Source organism: Anguilla rostrata, chromosome 15 (assembly GCF_018555375.3).
Source record: "Anguilla rostrata isolate EN2019 chromosome 15, ASM1855537v3, whole genome shotgun sequence".
Taxonomy (NCBI): Eukaryota; Metazoa; Chordata; class Actinopteri; order Anguilliformes; family Anguillidae; genus Anguilla; species Anguilla rostrata.
This window is the reverse complement of record NC_057947.1, coordinates 23,926,743-23,943,345: the sequence shown is the minus strand read 5'-3', so window position 1 is coordinate 23,943,345 and position 16,603 is coordinate 23,926,743. Positions and strand designations below refer to the sequence as shown.

The 16,603-nt window shown below is 40.2% G+C and overlaps 1 protein-coding gene across 1 annotated transcript; it reads left to right on the top strand.

Annotated features, from left to right (window-relative positions):
* Window positions 1-2,077: 2,077 nt before the first annotated feature.
* ace2 (angiotensin I converting enzyme 2) lies at window positions 2,078-13,772 on the top strand. Its single transcript, XM_064311161.1, has 18 exons — window positions 2,078-2,298; window positions 3,729-3,887; window positions 4,181-4,274; window positions 5,140-5,283; window positions 6,035-6,147; window positions 6,391-6,496; window positions 7,039-7,136; window positions 7,733-7,905; window positions 8,059-8,285; window positions 8,453-8,597; window positions 8,775-8,873; window positions 9,024-9,152; window positions 9,881-10,059; window positions 10,279-10,337; window positions 11,162-11,262; window positions 11,506-11,622; window positions 12,603-12,797; window positions 13,077-13,772. Exons 1-18 carry the CDS (start codon window positions 2,116-2,118, stop codon window positions 13,189-13,191), a joined length of 2,436 nt encoding a protein of 811 aa, XP_064167231.1. The 5' UTR covers window positions 2,078-2,115; the 3' UTR covers window positions 13,192-13,772.
* Window positions 13,773-16,603: the final 2,831 nt, after the last annotated feature.

Below are 16,603 nucleotides of genomic sequence, written 5' to 3'. Positions count from 1 at the left end.
AGCATATAAATATGTACCTATAATTTACTCTGGAAAGGGCGTCTGATAAACATAATTAAATCCAAAGGGGAAGAGGAAACTACGTCTCAGCAGGTGTCATAGCAGCAGGGTGAACTGAGAGAAAGTAAGCATGTAGCAAGAAAAAAGAACTCTGGACAGTGAGAAATAATTGATTTCAAGGCTATATCTTCTGGTTAAGGATTAACCTCCAATTAAGCGGTTTTACTGCGTTGCTTTGCCACGTAAGGGGAAATCACCTGCGCATGAAATAGCATGTTAACTTGCTCGGTAGTTCAAACTGGTGAGGCACATTGGGAGAGCAGACTGGAAGGAAGCAGTTATTTTGGAGTACTTTAAGGTAACTCCCAAGTTTCCCAGCAACCTAACCTGGCTTGCCTCTGCACGTTGCCCACAGGGCCTTCTTATTCAGCAGTACGGAGGCTGAAGGTCTCGTGCTGCCTTATCAACCAAAAGCCTGACTATGGGCGCTATAAACCCAAGGATGTCCGTGAAAGCCTTATCTTATAATCATCTGACGTTCAGTGGAAAGCAGACAGGGATGATGGCTTCAGAGCTCTTAAAGTGCACATTTCAGGTTATATTTTAAAATATTAATATACAGTACATATATATACATAATAATAATAATAATAATAATAATAATAATAAACCACACTGCCCTCAAATTTCTTTTTTTTATATTCTTTTTTATATATAAAATATATATTTTATATCCATTACTTACTATACATTTTAAAGCTCATATAAAAATAAGTATGTGTGTGTGTATATATGTCATCAGTTTTTTTTTTTAAGTTTTAGGGCTACAAAATGGTGTGACCGATCTTAAAGATGAAATAAACCGGAAACTAGGAAAAAATGCCTACAGCTTCAAGAATCGACAAAACCCCATTGGCTTCCCCTTGACAGCCAGAAATGAACATGCTGAGTTTATAGTTTTATTTCCAGGTTAAGCTGTAAAATATACTTTCATCAGTTCTCTGTCTATGCTCTTATTAAAATATGTCAGCTTTGTCAACTAATGTAAATGTGTACATCTTTGTTTTCTGTTTGGGATGAATACCTTTGCTGATCCATTTTTTTTCTGGAGAAAGTGCCTGTAAGGTGAACAAGAACAAGAAACACAACCTGACAATTGAAAGAGAATGTTTGATACTGTGATAAAAACCCAGAAACACTCTTCATTATCACATCTAGTTTAGTAAATGGCAGAACATGTTGTGCCAGACCTGAACTGCCTAAATTATCACCGGATGTAAAGCCGTTTCTCTGCTTTAGGAATTTTTTTTGCCAAGTGCTGGGATGACCATTGTTTTCCTATAGTCAGGGATGATGAAAAACATGTATTAATATTTATCATATTACAGAATGCAAAACAGCTCTCAGATGAATTTATCTTTAACCTACTCTCAAAAAGGCAGAGGTATAAGTTTCTTCATGGGCAGCACAGAGGCACAAAGCACAAATGAGGCAAGCAACGTATATTACATATGAAATAAATGCATGAAAATACATATTTCAAGTGCATTGATTTTGAATATCCATCTCTGCTCACAAGGTCCATTTATCGATCGCTTAATCTCCACAATTATCCAGTGGGATATGAATAATCTTGATAATAATAAAAAAAGTGCAGCATCATTTTACGGCTCACCGTGGAGATTAAAAATCTTGAAGTGCGATAAGCCTGCTGCTGGACCTGGTAAACACAGATGAGGGTGATGTTCAGACTGGGGGCGGGGCAGTCACAGTTGAACCTCTACAGCTTCACACAGCCTCGCTTCCCAGGGCAAGCCCATTCAGTCCTATGCACACAAATCAGCGTCCAGCCCACGCTCCGTAACTGCTCAGGGTCAGGCTGACCGCGCAGTAAGCTGAAAATATGACACAGAGATAAAATTAGGGAAAAAAATGCAACGCAAAAGAGAAGGGAGACCAGTGTCACACCCGAGTCTCTTCAGAGCCAGTAGAAAAGTAGGGAGAAGGCTACGCCTTTTTAATTTATGGTCCCCGTTCAAAGGTCAAGCGGAGCCATTGATATAGCAATAAATAGATAATGCTGTTCTCTCAGTGTCTCTGTGGTTGTGTACAGTGATGCATGCAAAGTTTATCTTCGTTTTGGCTGTGGCCTATGTGTCGGCCCAGGCTGGCCTGGAGCAGCAGGCCAGGGAGTTTCTGCAGAAGTTCGACGAGGAAGCCACAAATCTAATGTATCAGTACTCCCTGGCTTCTTGGGAATACAACACCAACATCACGTCTGAGAACTCTGCCAAGCTGGTAAGTCTACAGCAGGGAGAGGTATATCATCTGAGGTGATTTTCTATGAAAAACTAAATGTCTGTCTGCCTTCATTGCTAAAATTCTAAAATTGAAATAAGCCTATGTGTAATGAGGAAAAATATTCTTCTTAAGGTATATGCAGGGTCTGAAAATCAGCCATTTCTGATGAATGAGGAAAAATCAGGAAATAGCACACCCCTAACAGGTTATGAATGAGGAGCCCAACGGCTCCAACTGTTGTCTGTGAGAAGTTCACTTTCACTCCTTCCAAATCTGAGACATCAAATAAGGATTGTGCACAAGTCTAGCTATTTATTTAATACACTGTATTAAGGAACACAAACAGTAGTTAAATTGAATTAGCACGAATCATGTTTTGATAGTTATAATCTTAGATTGATACATTCCTCTGTTACAGTATGAATCTAGTTTTATCTGGACTGTCTACTGGAAACATCAGAAATAAATCTGTAGAGTGCAATGCAAAGGCCAATAAAACAACAGGCGAATAGTCTTCAGATTTTAGTCTGTCAATCCTCTCACAGGTAATTTAAGGCAATGCTTAAAACTAGGGCTGGGTGGTATACCAGTATGGATCTGAATTGTAATGATGGGCAATGTGGTTTTGCATTATCGTTGTCAATGGTATTTTATTGTTTTTCAAAGATTATTAAAAATTAGGCCTACGCATTGCAATAGTATGACAAAGACTTAAGGTGAATTGTCTGAATGCACCTAGAGCCATTTCATAAAAAACACAATGTGACGCTCAAAACTAAAAGTGCAAAGACGTTTGCGGATGTGTGGATGTGTTCCGATTTCTGACAAAAATGTAATGCGGCATGCAAACGGCATGCCACAAAAGGTGGAAACACGAGTAGCTTGTTTGTTGGTTTAAAAAAACATTTATTTTTATTTTTCTTGAATATTTTGTATAGTAGGCCTAATATTTACAGATAGCAGAAAAGAACTTGACTGGCCTGCACAGAGCCTTGATCTCAACCCCATCCAACACCTGTGGCATCAATTTGAAAGCCAACTGCAAGTCAAGCTTAATGGCACACCTCACTAATTCTGTTCTGGCTGCATGGAAGCAAATTCAGGCAGCAGTGCTCCAACATCTACTATAAAGCCTTCACAGAAGAGTGGAGGTTTTTATAACAGCAAAGTGTGGACCACTAAAGGGTGTTGGATGTCAGGTGTCCACATACTATTAAGTATCTCCCTGAAGAACTGTGACATTGAGCTTAAAAACCCCATTCTTTAAACCCCATCACTGAGGCGCACTGCATCTCAGTGCACATTTTAATGCAGATTTAAGAGCACCACCTCCCTCAGTCTCCACTGCCATGCTGGCCCTTCCTGTCAGTGTTTGGTAAAAATGGCAACCAAGCTAAAAACAATCTCTTCTGCCCTTTGTCCCTAAGGCAGTGCAGGGCGAGGTATGGGCCAACTATTACAGCAAGGTGTCCAAGGAATCGCTCGCTTTTCCTGTCGATCAAATACCGGATCCCATCATTAAAATGCAGTTGATCGCACTTCAGGACAAAGGGTCAGGAGCTTTATCCAAGGAGGAAGTGGATCGGGTAAGTCCTGCAGTATGGACTCAGACAGAGTTCATGTTAATAACCTTCTTTTATCAATAATCACAACGGGTCATCTTAAAAAGATCAATAATCTCTATTTAGAAATTACCTCTCTATTACTCAGTAACGTTGTGCCAAACATCTTGATAGCGGCTGCATGTAAAAATTATAACACTGGAATAGAAACTGAAGTTTCCATGATAGAATCGAAGATCGTTGAAGAGTCTAAATGCAGCGTACAACTATTCCATGGGACAGCACTTATGACTGAGCGTTTCTCACTTTCCTAACAGCTCAACAAAGTGATGAGCGAAATGAGCAGCATCTACAGCACAGCCACCGTGTGTAAAGCTGACGACCCCTTCAACTGCCAGACCCTGGAGCCAGGTGCGACTGCCCTAGTCTATAGCTCTTCCCTCAGTCGTATGGCTCAGGATCTCCCATGTTTCTGTCATGTTTGTTCTGTGTCCGATAAAGGGCGGCAGTGTAGTATAGTGGGTAAGGAGCTGGTCTTGTAACCTAAAGTTTGCAGATTCAAGTCCCCGCTAGGACACTGCCGTTGTACCCTAGAGCAAGGTACTGAACCTGCATTGCTCCAGTATATATGTATAAATGGAAGCAATGTAAATGTTGTGTAAGTCGCTCTGGATAAGAGCGTCTGATAAATGCCTGTAATAATAATAATAAAGGCAACACTCAGTAATTAGCAAAGGTCCTCCTTATCCAGAGGACTTCTCCAAAGGTTGGGACTCTGAAGAAAACTCTGAGTGCAACAGATTATTTTCACTCAGCTGGTTGTCTGGATAAGGAGAACCTTTGCTGATCACAGTCATGTTTGCTTAGGGTTAGTGTTAGCATCAGTTTTTTCTTCTTTTCCCCATATTTGAAGTTGAGCCCTTTAAATCATTCTATATATATTTGCCATATAACACTGTGGCCCACTCAAAGCTGTGTGAGCCACAACCATAGAATTTACTAGAATTTAATTAAGGTACCTACAGAAATGAAGCTGAGGTTTACAACAACAAAAAAGTCAATATTAAGACTAAATTAAGCAATATAAATATTTAAATCTCTTCAAAAACAGCATGTAATCATACTATTTTTATTTAATTTCTAAAAAAAAGGTCGCTTAACTGCTCTTTAAGAACCGACCCATGGACCACAAGTTCTCACTCGCTGACAGATACAATGTCTTGCTGATGTGATGTGGTGAACCACAGCTTACCTCACTCTTGGTTGCCGTCTGCAGGTCTGGAAAGCGTCATGGCAAACAGCAAAGATTATTACGAGCGTCTGCATGTGTGGGAGGGCTGGAGGGTGGAGGTGGGCAAGAAGATGCGTCCACTCTATGAAGATTATGTGGACCTGAAGAACAAAGCCTCCAAACTGAATGGTAATGGACTGAACGTTTAAAAGACTGAACTGTTGGAGGACATGTTCTGGACATTGTCTGAGCTAACATTTCCAGTTACGGCAGCCTATTTTCATTGGGTGCTGTTGAGTGTGGTACAGTAGTGTACCGATAGGCCAAACATACGATATACAGCACCTCAAAAGTGTGGCCTTCAGACACTGCGGTGTAGTGTCCATGCACCTGAAAACCTGGAACCCCGTGTCAGGGATATGACCAACAGCATGCCCCTTAACTTTTGATTCACAATTCAGAACTAAATAACCTGCTCATCAAACAGTGTTTATGACTTGCAATAACGGTAATGTGCCTGTGCATTAGTCACGATCATACAGATGGCATGCATATACAAAGAGGGAAAAGTTTACCAAATCCCACATTTAGCCCCTAACCAGAGCTCATTGGGTTTTCAGACTATGCATAGCTCTGGGCCAAAAGCAGCCCGTTGCTCCAAGCTAAGCTTCACTTCTCACTTGCATCTTCAAAAATATGATAGCACAGACCTTAGCCTGGGGTTATATTAGCACTGCAGAGAGTTTTCATCAAAAATGAACATTTCAGAGAATTTATTATGCTGGTTAGCACCAAGCTAAAGAAAGCTAGTGTTTAATGTACTGGATGCTAGCCAAGGACAATTGGCTGGAGGATGAGCATATCCCAGGGCTAAAATAGCAAAGAATAAAAGCCCTGTCAGTAATTTATGATAACAGAATGATCTCTGTTGCAATTAAAGGCTACGAAGACTACGGGGACAACTGGAGGGGAAATTATGAAACAATGGATGAAGGAAAATACCGTTACACTCGTGATGAACTTATGCAAGATGTTCACCAGATATACACAGAGGTATGGGTCTCACCTTAGCTACTACATAGAAGTTTCTTAAATTACATGCATTACGTTACAATACATTACAATCACTTTACAGACATGCTTATACAGAGTGACAAACAATAGTGGAGAACACCAGTGTTACTCTCAGAATACAAGAATGTGGTATCACCAAAAAGACACAGGCCCAAAATCAATAATAGTAATGTTACATTGCCTGTGCCATTGTGTCACCTGACATCCCTGTCATATTTCCAGATAATGCCGCTATACACGGAGCTGCATGCTTACGTGAGGAGTAAACTGCAGAAGGTATACCCTGAGCACATCAGCTCCAATGGGGGGCTTCCTGCTCACCTGCTGGGTAAGTCCATGAAGCAGCGGACAGGCTTGAGAGCACAGGTGGGGCTGAAAGTTGTCACTTACCTGCTGCCGGCTTCACGGTAGCAAATGCTTCAACTCTCGCTCTTGAAAACCTTGAAAATGTTCTTGACACTGAATGCTGGAATCCCAACCATTTGAATTATGCTCAAAGAGATTGCAGCTGCTTGATTTTCCATTGGGTTACAAAATTTATGAAAGCTCCTTTCCCTGTAACAACACATACACCATACGATAAAAAACCCAAAGCCGTCTTATCTAAACCCAGCTGGTTTCAGTATGGGAATTGGGGGTTCTGTTTTATAATGTTTTAATCAAAGTCACTTATAAGCACATTCATTTATAAATAAGATAAAGCTCTTGGATTATATATAAATGCTGTTGGAATCTTGTATGAAGTTTGATAAAATAGAAACACTTGGCATTGCCTGAAACTTGTCAAAAATTCACATTGATAATGTGACTGAAATGTGGCCATTGGTTTTTGTAGTTTTAGTGAAACATCCTTTTTCCGTTTTTTATCAGGTGACATGTGGGGGAGGTTCTGGACAAACCTTTATCCGCTTTCAATCCCTTATCCCAATAAGCCAAATATTGATGTAACCTCAGCTATGGTTGCTAATGTAAGTCTCCTCATCTACAAATGTGATCTCACCAAAATGACAAGTATAGAAGCTAGTTATTTAATGCTACTTATGTTTGTTGGTTAGCACATCCCGATTATTGAAACATTTTCAGATTTTCAAATGGTGTTTGAAATGTTTGCTTTTGAGTCGTTTCATTTTTTTTTACACCAAACCTCTTGTGCATCACAGTTGATTAATACTGTAAATTATTTTTGCTAGATCTCAGTTGCTTATCTGCTGTGGACAGAACTTCTTCTCTGTCATTGCAAATTATTGTTTCTCAACAAATTTCAAAGCAGCATTGTATCATACAGAGCTGGCTGTTGGCATGAACACTGTGAAGTTGTTTAGAGCCAGAACCATCCCTCGGCCTCTCAATTTACATTTTTTTATTTTTTTTATTTTGTGAGACATTTTGTACGGTATTGTTATTAATGTGTCTGCAGAGATCGGTTAGTCCCCAAACATTCCTGTTGAAGGCCACAAAAATCCTTGAGCCGGCTCCAATTCTGTAAATCAAAGGGCTGTCATTTGGCTTTGCTTGTTTTGTTTTTGTACCTATATGTTCTTAACATACGCTGTCCTATTCTCAGGGCTGGACACCAATGCAAATGTTTCAAGAAGCAGAGAAATTCTTTGAGTCAGTGGGTTTGTACAAGATGTTCCCAAACTTCTGGACCAACTCCATGTTTGTGAGGCCCAGTGACGGCAGAAATGTTGTGTGCCACCCAACGGCCTGGGACATGGGCAACAGACAGGACTTCAGGTGATTTTATATAGACATCCATGCCAAAACTCTTTTTAAATTATTTTCCCTAAAATAATTATATAAAATGTGCTTTAGTTGTGCACAGAGTATCTTTGTGGAGGCATTTTCAGCCTAAATGACCCCATCCTTGCCATCCCCTCTCCCAAACAGGATAAAAATGTGCAGCAAGGTGAACATGGACGACTTCCTGACCGTTCACCATGAGATGGGCCACAACCAGTATCAGATGGCCTACCGCAACCTGTCCTACCTGCTGCGGGATGGCGCCAACGAGGGCTTCCATGAGGCCGTGGGCGAAATTATGTCCCTGTCCGCGGCCACGCCCCAACACATGAAGGCCTTGGGCCTCCTGGCTCCCGACTTCCAGGACGACAGTGGTACGTCCTTGCCAAGAGATGGGACAGTCAGCTTCAGGGTCTCTCAAGTCTGGCTCCATCTAAAAGACTGGAGTTGGATTAATGGTTTTGGCCAGAGCTCCCTGACCCTGTTTGTTTAGAGTGAACACCGCTCTGACCTCCCCTTGTGTCTCCCTCCTGCTCTCTAGAGACAGAGATCAACTTCCTGTTGAAGCAGGCCTTGACTATAGTGGCCACACTCCCCTTCACATACATGCTGGAAGACTGGAGGTGGCAGGTGTTCCAGGGTAAAATCCCCAAGGACCAATGGATGCTGCAGTGGTGGCAGATGAAGTAAGCCCCACCCCCAATAACTCTGTCCTTAAGTGTGAGCATGGTAATGTAATTATTATGACATTGTTTTTCATATAGCATGTACTGCTAGCCTTGAGAGCCATTTGGGATAAGAAGAGCTCCCAAAATAAATGAAATATTTTTAAACTGTTCACTCACCATTGATGACCTTCACAGGAGGGACCTGGTGGGAGTGGTCGAGCCGTTGCCCAGAGACGAGACATACTGTGACCCTGCCGCCCTCTTCCACGTGTCCAGTGACTACTCCTTCATCAGGTGCCAATTACCCCCACCATCTCATAAAGCTAGTGCAAAGGATACAACAGAAAAATCCCGGGATAGCCCTACTGAGGCATGAACTGGTCTGATGAGTTTTGTCAATATCTCAGCCACCCCCCTAACTCCAAACCCCAATCTGATTCATAGGTACTTCACCAGGACTATCTACCAGTTCCAGTTCCAGGCAGCGCTCTGTGAAGCCGCTGGACATAAGGGACCATTGTTCAAGTGTGACATCAGCAACTCGACCAACCAAGAAGCTGGCAAAAAGCTCAGGTAAGCCATTTATGTATAAATGTAATCTGCAATATATTGTTTTCTATTTATAATAATTTGTATTCTGTCCCAGAACGTGCAGGTCTTGGCGTAATGTTAGAGAAGAGGGGCATGAATGGTCTTAATGAAATTATTTGTTCAATGCATAAACGAAAGCTGTTGTTGATACCAGGTGGACTATCTGGTGTGTTATCTAAATTATCATCTCCACAGAAATTCTACTTCATCTACAAATGGAATGCGCTTTACTGGATGACTCAGAAAGTTAATATTTTTGAGAAAATGTTATTTTAGAGAAAATTACAGTAGACAGAAAATATTTCAGTCCAAGAAGTGAAGAAATATGTTCATAAAATGCATTGAATTCTCATTCATCCTGATTACAAGACAAATTACGGAAAAAAATGTTGACAACAGGGTATTAGATTTTTGCCTTATGTAGTATTCATAATACCTTAATAAATTTTCAATAATACATCACCGTTGCCATAAGCATATGTAAATATTGCTGACGTATTGTGACCAACTGTTTTTCTAGTCCATAGGACGTTCTGATATGTCATGTGTGTGTATGCTTATGACATGAGCTAAGGCTATCATTTGAAAACAGATAATATTGAGATAACAGTCTGCTTTGAATAAAGTGTTATGGGAATGTATCACATGCAGTGGTGGAGACTGGATCCGCCATTGGAGATTGGAGCTTTGTTTTTGTTCCTTCACAATAGGACAATGTTGGAGTTGGGAAAATCAAAGTCATGGACCCGAGCTCTGGAACAAATTTCAGGGGTGACCAGAATGGACTCCAGACCCCTGCTAGACTACTTTAGCACCCTGCATGACTGGCTAAAGAACGAGAATATGAAGAACAATAACATGCCAGGCTGGAAAGCTGCTGTGGATCCCTGTAAGTAGACACACACGCACTGCAGAGCCAATAACTGTGAGTTTCTTCAGACCTCTTTTCTCTTCAGTAATATCTCTTCATATTCTCTTTGTGTCTCTTTGTATTCCATTATTCATGTTGGCTTTTTTTTCCCCCTCTGGATTATTTCCCAAGCCTTTGAGGCGCCTCATTTTCATAGTCTGTTCCAGAAGTTTAATTCACCCCCCTCGCTTTCTACAGATTCAGAGAATGCCTTCAAAGTGAGGCTGAGCCTGAAGACAGCGCTAGGCCCGGAAGCGGTAGGTGGGCTAGCGGAATGCATGGGGGATGGGGACATGGGTGTTCAGACAGGTGTTTGTGAGTGACTATGGCCATCTGCTATAGCTCTGATTTCGGGGGATGGGGGGGGGGGTTAAATGATAACACTGGTGATTTCTTTTTTTTCGGTATTGTCAGCACATCCTAAGAAAAGACCAAGACCCATCATTTTTATGTCCAAAGCCAAATGAATATCTCTTACAGACAATTATTGTCCATCTAGCCAACAACGATATGCCAGAAGTCATTGAACTCCGTTTTTGTCCAAAAAAGTATTAAAAGAAGTCAAAGAGACGTACTGTTGCTTTGGTCAGCATAATTCACCATTACAAAGAACCATTGCACTTTTTGCTGAAACAACTTTATAAAGTGGCAACAGTTGCTTTTTTGATATTTGGAAAGTAATTTCACACAGCACCAACATACCAAAAATAGTCACCTTAAAAATGAACAGTTTGCTTGGTTTTGAAGTAAATTTGGTAAAAACTACGTTGGCCATGTTTTTCATGATGATAAGTAACATATTCCGAAAATCAAAGTATGTCTTTCAAAGCTGTATTTAATGACTTCAGTGCAGAACTGAAATAAATGCATTTCTGGTTGAACGCTAAATGGAGTAGGAAGATTATCAAAAGTTTTGAGAGTTGGACAGAAACATTTTCAATTTTGGTATTTTCAAAGGATATGAAAAACACTGAAGATTACCGGCGTTATCCTTTAAAGCAAGATCTATGATTCTTGAATCTGTTTTTTGGCAGTACTCGACATTTCTTGTTAACCCACTCATGTTTCCCTTTGCTTTCAGTACCCCTGGAATGACAACGAGCTGTATCTGTTCAAAACTGTCATGGCGTATGCCATGAGGCAATACTACCTCCAGGAAAAGGGGACGCAAGTCAACTTTGTGTAAGGATCACAACCCCAGCCGTTACCACTACTATGAATACCCTTCATTTTCTGCTTCTGTGTATTCCAATATCCACATTACATAAATATGGACCCAGTTTACAACACTCGCACTATGGCTATGACATGTCTTGTTTGTTTTTCCCCTGTTTTTCCTATTGTGCATATTGCATTTACGAAAGACTTAGGGAACAAGGGAAGCATAATTCATGGCATGATCTGTTTTTTTTTTCCTGCATCCAGCTCAGAAAACATCTATACTTACAAACTGATGCCCAGGGTTTCCTTTTTCTTTGTCGTGACCGATCCCGTCAGCCCAACGACAGTCATCCCAAAGAGTGAGGTAGAGGCAGCCATTCGGTGAGTGAAAGCGCTGGTGTGTGTGTGGGAACACTCCGCTGTGGAATTTATTCAGCGTTTAACTCTTTAAATAACAATTTAAATCACATTTTCACATGCGAACTGGACATTTACACGTGATTGGCTTTTTCACATGCGAATGAAAATTTCCACGTGCAGAAATGAAACATGACATGACATTTTTTTGTAAGGGAGGCTACATTAAATGGTGATCCCCAGATAATGCATGTAGTCATTTTCTTGGTTACTTGGTGAGAGGTTTGGAAAGTTTGGGCACCTATTGGGAAGTTTGGTGAAAGTGTTTACTTCATAGTATTGAGTATGATGTAACTCTGAGGTGCTCAGCCCAGAATCACACATGGGCCGACTCTGCTGCCTGAATTCTCCTGAAATATACAGTACTGTGCAGAAGTCAGAGACCACCATTTCGCTTATTCACTTTCCCGTCAAATCAGCCATTCAGTGCTAATTATTTCTTTCAGTGTCAGACAATAATGCAAGAAACATACATTTAACAAAAAATGACATTAAAAGCCTCCACCACAATATTTAATATCAAATCTATAAATATTTGTCCACTTTTTGTTTTGTGGACCCTACTACCATTTAGGTCTTCGATCCTTTCAATTAACAAACAAGCTACAGCTGTACCCTCCCAACCTAACTCAAAGCAAGTTTCTTTAAAATAGTGGAAGATGTAATGAAGGCAGGCTGGCACACTAAATACAGAAAGATTTGATAGTCAACAGAGTTTGTGTGATTTTGAGTTAAATATATGTTTGCTGTATTATTTTCTGACACAGAAAAATAAATAACTTACAATTAATGTCTTAATGGTTTTCACTGGAGAGTAAATAAAAGAAAGTGCGGTCGCTGACTTTTGCACAGTACTGTACTTTAGAACTTTTTCTGTTGACAGGAACACTAGATAACCGTGCCATCCCTCACTAAATGGGGCCATGTCTGCAATGTGTTTGCAGGTTGTCAAGAGAGCGAATCAACAGTGCATTCTTGCTGGATGACGACACGCTGGAGTTTGAGGGTCTCATGACTCTGCTGACGCCCCCCTCCGAGCCCCCAGTAACAGTGTGGCTGGTGGTTTTCGGGGTGGTCATGGGACTGGTGGTGTGCGTGGGCGCATACCTTATCATCTCTGGGTTCCGGGCCAGGAAGGGGTGAGTGGGGCCAGAGGGTTTGCAGGGTGATGTGTAAACAAAAATAGAGTGATCGGCACAGGTATATTTTCATAACATAATTTCAGACGTACTTTGCCACAATCACATATATATCTGTACAGTTTCATGTTAGTTTATTTTTAATAATTAGTGGATCCGTTTTAATATGATATCTGATGCATTATGTCTTTAAGTCTGTTTGTTTTGTCCCATATGTGTACATCACCTGTACCAGCAGAGAAAATCACTGTTTCACATCACTCGTTTCCTTATTTACAGTAAATCAAAGGCAGAGGAGCCAGAAAACCCCTATGAAACTCAGTTGGAAGGGGTGACAAACAAAACCTTTGAAGCAGACAGTGAGGAACAAACAGGAGACTATGAGGAGCTGTAGACGGTGATATTCGAACAGCAATTGAAACTAATTCTGAACATCCATGCAGCAAATTGTATCTTTTGGAAAAGACAGAAGACAGACTTATGTATCTCCTAACTGGGACCTTTTGTGTAAGATGTGTTCAAACCTTATTCAGTGTAATTTATTGTGTAAACGCACAGAGTGTATATTTGAGGGTGGTATATTAAGATATCACCAGTAAATTTCAATCTTACAGTTTTTCAATAGTACATGAGTAAGATGTTCTAATGTTTAGTATTATGTATATTTTTGTAATGACAAAGATGGAATTTAAAGGTATATTCTGAAGTGCTGACAGTATGTAAGTCTGGTACTTCTGCTATTGATGGCTTTATGAAGGCTGCTTTGATATTTTTCAATTCAATTTTGAAAGTAAATTTTTAGAGCTCGTTTATGTGAGGTTCATACTCTGACAATATGAACACTACTGAGTTTATATAATATAGACTCTGTACATTTTCTAACAGAGTTCAATGTTGAAATGAAAATAGTTTCTTTTTTCCCATGCATTAAATACAGTTAATGAATGCAAAATAAAAAAAAATATGTACAGTTAATGGTGTGTGTGTGTGTGTTCCCATCTCTTACAAAGTGCTATAATGGTTGTCACAAAAATTGAAAGGAAATGAGTAATATATAAAAAGGTAATGCTATAATGTATTACTTAGGAACTTAGAAAACTGAAATTGGATGTGCTGTATGTGTCTCGTAGCCTACTCATGCATGAGTGAGTACACTCGTTTCTGTTTTCAGAAAATAATCATCTTGCCAGCAGATGTTTGTTTTTTATCTTCCCATTCAAATTTAATGTTGTTTTTACTGAGTGAAAGAAAAAGCATGTGTTCTCACAGGACATATGAATCTTGCTTAATATTAACAGGTACTGTACCAATTATAACTGGTGAAATATTACAGCAATTACTTGAAAATCACACTTGACACAGTCATATTCGTAGCAATAGATTAACAGTCAGAGACATAGCCCTGGTGGGCCTGGTAGGCCAAGGAGAATACCTCTTCAGTTGATGACCGAAGAATTCTTACCATAATCAGGAAAAGACCCCAAACACCTGTCATATTTATTCAGCTGCTGCTACAGTTACATCATCATCAATGAAGACAAGTGAGCCGCTATATGTAGCAGCCATACATGCACAAACGATAACACCCCCACCACCATGTCTCACATATGAGGTGGATGCTTTGGATCTTGGGTAATTCCTTTTGGCCTCCATACTTTGTACTCTGATACTGTGAATCTTGGTCTCATCTGTCCACTAGACCTTTTTCCAGACCTTTGCCGGCTCTTTTAGGTACTTCTTAGTGTACTGTGACCAGGCCATCCTGTTTTTACAGCTGACAGGCTGTATGCATCTTGTAGTTTAACGTCTGTAGGTCTGTTCTGTAAACAGGCTTTTCATATTTCTCAGCTTCATAAAGGCTTCCTTGATTTTAATTGGCACAACTGTGTTCCTCATGTTGACAAAGGCCAATAACTCCAAAGACAATCAAAAGCCTAGAATCAAGGCTCTCTTATACTTGCGGTAAAGAAGCAATTTAACACACCTGCCAAATCAGAAACACCTGTGAAGCCATTTCTCCCAAACATTATGACGCCCTGAAATGGGAGAGTATGTTTAAAATGTAGCGTTGTTTCTACATGGTGAAACCAAAATACATTAAAATACTCTTTAATAAACATGCTTTATTCAAAATGCACTTTGACTACATCTTAATTTTTTGATTACAAATCTAAAATTATAAAGTACAGAGCTAAAAAAAATATGACCCAAAAATTATGGCATTCACTACTCATAACATTTAACAAAAACAGTATTACATTTATAAAGCTGTCAGAGACAGACTTTCTTTTTGAGTTATATCTACAATATGGCTTCCCCAAGGCATTTTCAACCAGAGAAATAAAACAGGAGGAAGTAGCAAAACTACATTCTTCTCATTTTTATTTTTACATGGCACTTCATGTGTTGAAAAAAGAGAGATTTGTTGTCCCTGAGGACTATTCTATAATGGTGGGTGCAGTTTGCCACATAGTGCAGAGTTCACAGATAGAAACATTCCATCATTATCAGTCTGGCCACCTCCTTCCCTCCGACTCCACACTGCTATCGTTGCTAGCTGCGTGAGTGCTCTTCCCTCCGGGAACAACCTGTTTACAGCATGCAGTGGGGTTACCATAAAGTTTCACAATAACTGTAATAAAGCTCTCTCGCATATTTTGCTGGAGTTACAACCCCAGGGAGGATGCGGTTTTTAACAGCAGCTAAAGTTTGAAACCGATGCGCTGTCCCACATTTGGTTTCACTGAATCATTTGGTTCTTCTGAATCCACAGTTGGAGGACAGGAATTCTTTGTAACTGTGGAGATCATTCAAGAATTTTAGGGGGAGGAATATGGAGGGGGAGCTGTGACACCCAGCGGACAACCTCAAATCGGATTGCACCCAATATTTTAGCCGGTAGCTTATATGCCTTAGTTGGGCAGAGTTTCTCTGTTCTCCTATTAAGACTCCATGAGAACGGAAGCTTTGTCCAACCTGAATGCAAATACAACCAGTCTAACAGCTCTGGTGTGGTGTATGGACTTCCTTTCATCAAAAGTTCATGTTAAAAGTCCATGGTGCCCCCATTGAAGGTCCCCACCTCAGTTTCCTGCAAAACCACAGCCAATCGGCAAAGGCAGTTTTATCAATGGTTTTACTACCTGTCTGAGATAATGATGGGAGGCAATTCTTTGTTTCTTTTGTAAAATATTGTTCATTTGTGAATATAACTATGACTTATTTATTCTAATGGAATAAGTGAGCTCTCAGACTGAGGGTTAAGCAAACCAGGACAAATATATTATTCTTATCTTTAAATGGTACAATACCATTTAAGTCATGAATGAGTCCTCAAGGTCAAAGTTGGTGAAATTACAACCTTTGTAAACTTAGATACGAGTCATCCATATGCAGTAAGCATACTGCACGCATAAGCCTTTTTTATTTCTTCATTTTGGCTGTCATAGTCTTCATTGAGCTTGTTTCAGCTCTGACTGAGTTAGGAACCTGACATGGTTTCTGCTGATTTAAGACAAAAGTTCTCATTAAGCCTTGCCTATGTCCTTATTTGATTGCAGGTACACTCCTGCGTCATGGTGGAATCTTCTGGATTAAGTAACCTGACTGTCACCATCATGACGCCCCTGGGAGGGAGATGCGGAAGTTCTGGGAAACACAGTTAGTTGCCATATGGAGGTAGAAAAAGCGCACCCACACAAAATGAAATAAAGACACCATCACCCTTCCCCTCATGGGTTTTGGGCAAAAATAATAAACTAAAAAAACGAACTAAAATAACAAAGAGCAAAGAAAGCAAAACAGAG

What these genes read in the sequence shown, in the direction of transcription:
- ace2 (XM_064311161.1), top strand. Translation starts at nt 2,116, where the DNA reads ATGCATGCAAAGTTTATCTTCGTTTTGGCTGTGGCCTATGTGTCGGCC. An exon ending in CTGAGAACTCTGCCAAGCTG is followed by an intron (nt 2,299 to 3,728) that starts GTAAGTCTACAG and finishes TTTGTCCCTAAG; the next exon opens with GCAGTGCAGGGCGAGGTATG. An exon ending in CTGCAGTGGTGGCAGATGAA is followed by an intron (nt 8,598 to 8,774) that starts GTAAGCCCCACC and finishes TGACCTTCACAG; the next exon opens with GAGGGACCTGGTGGGAGTGG.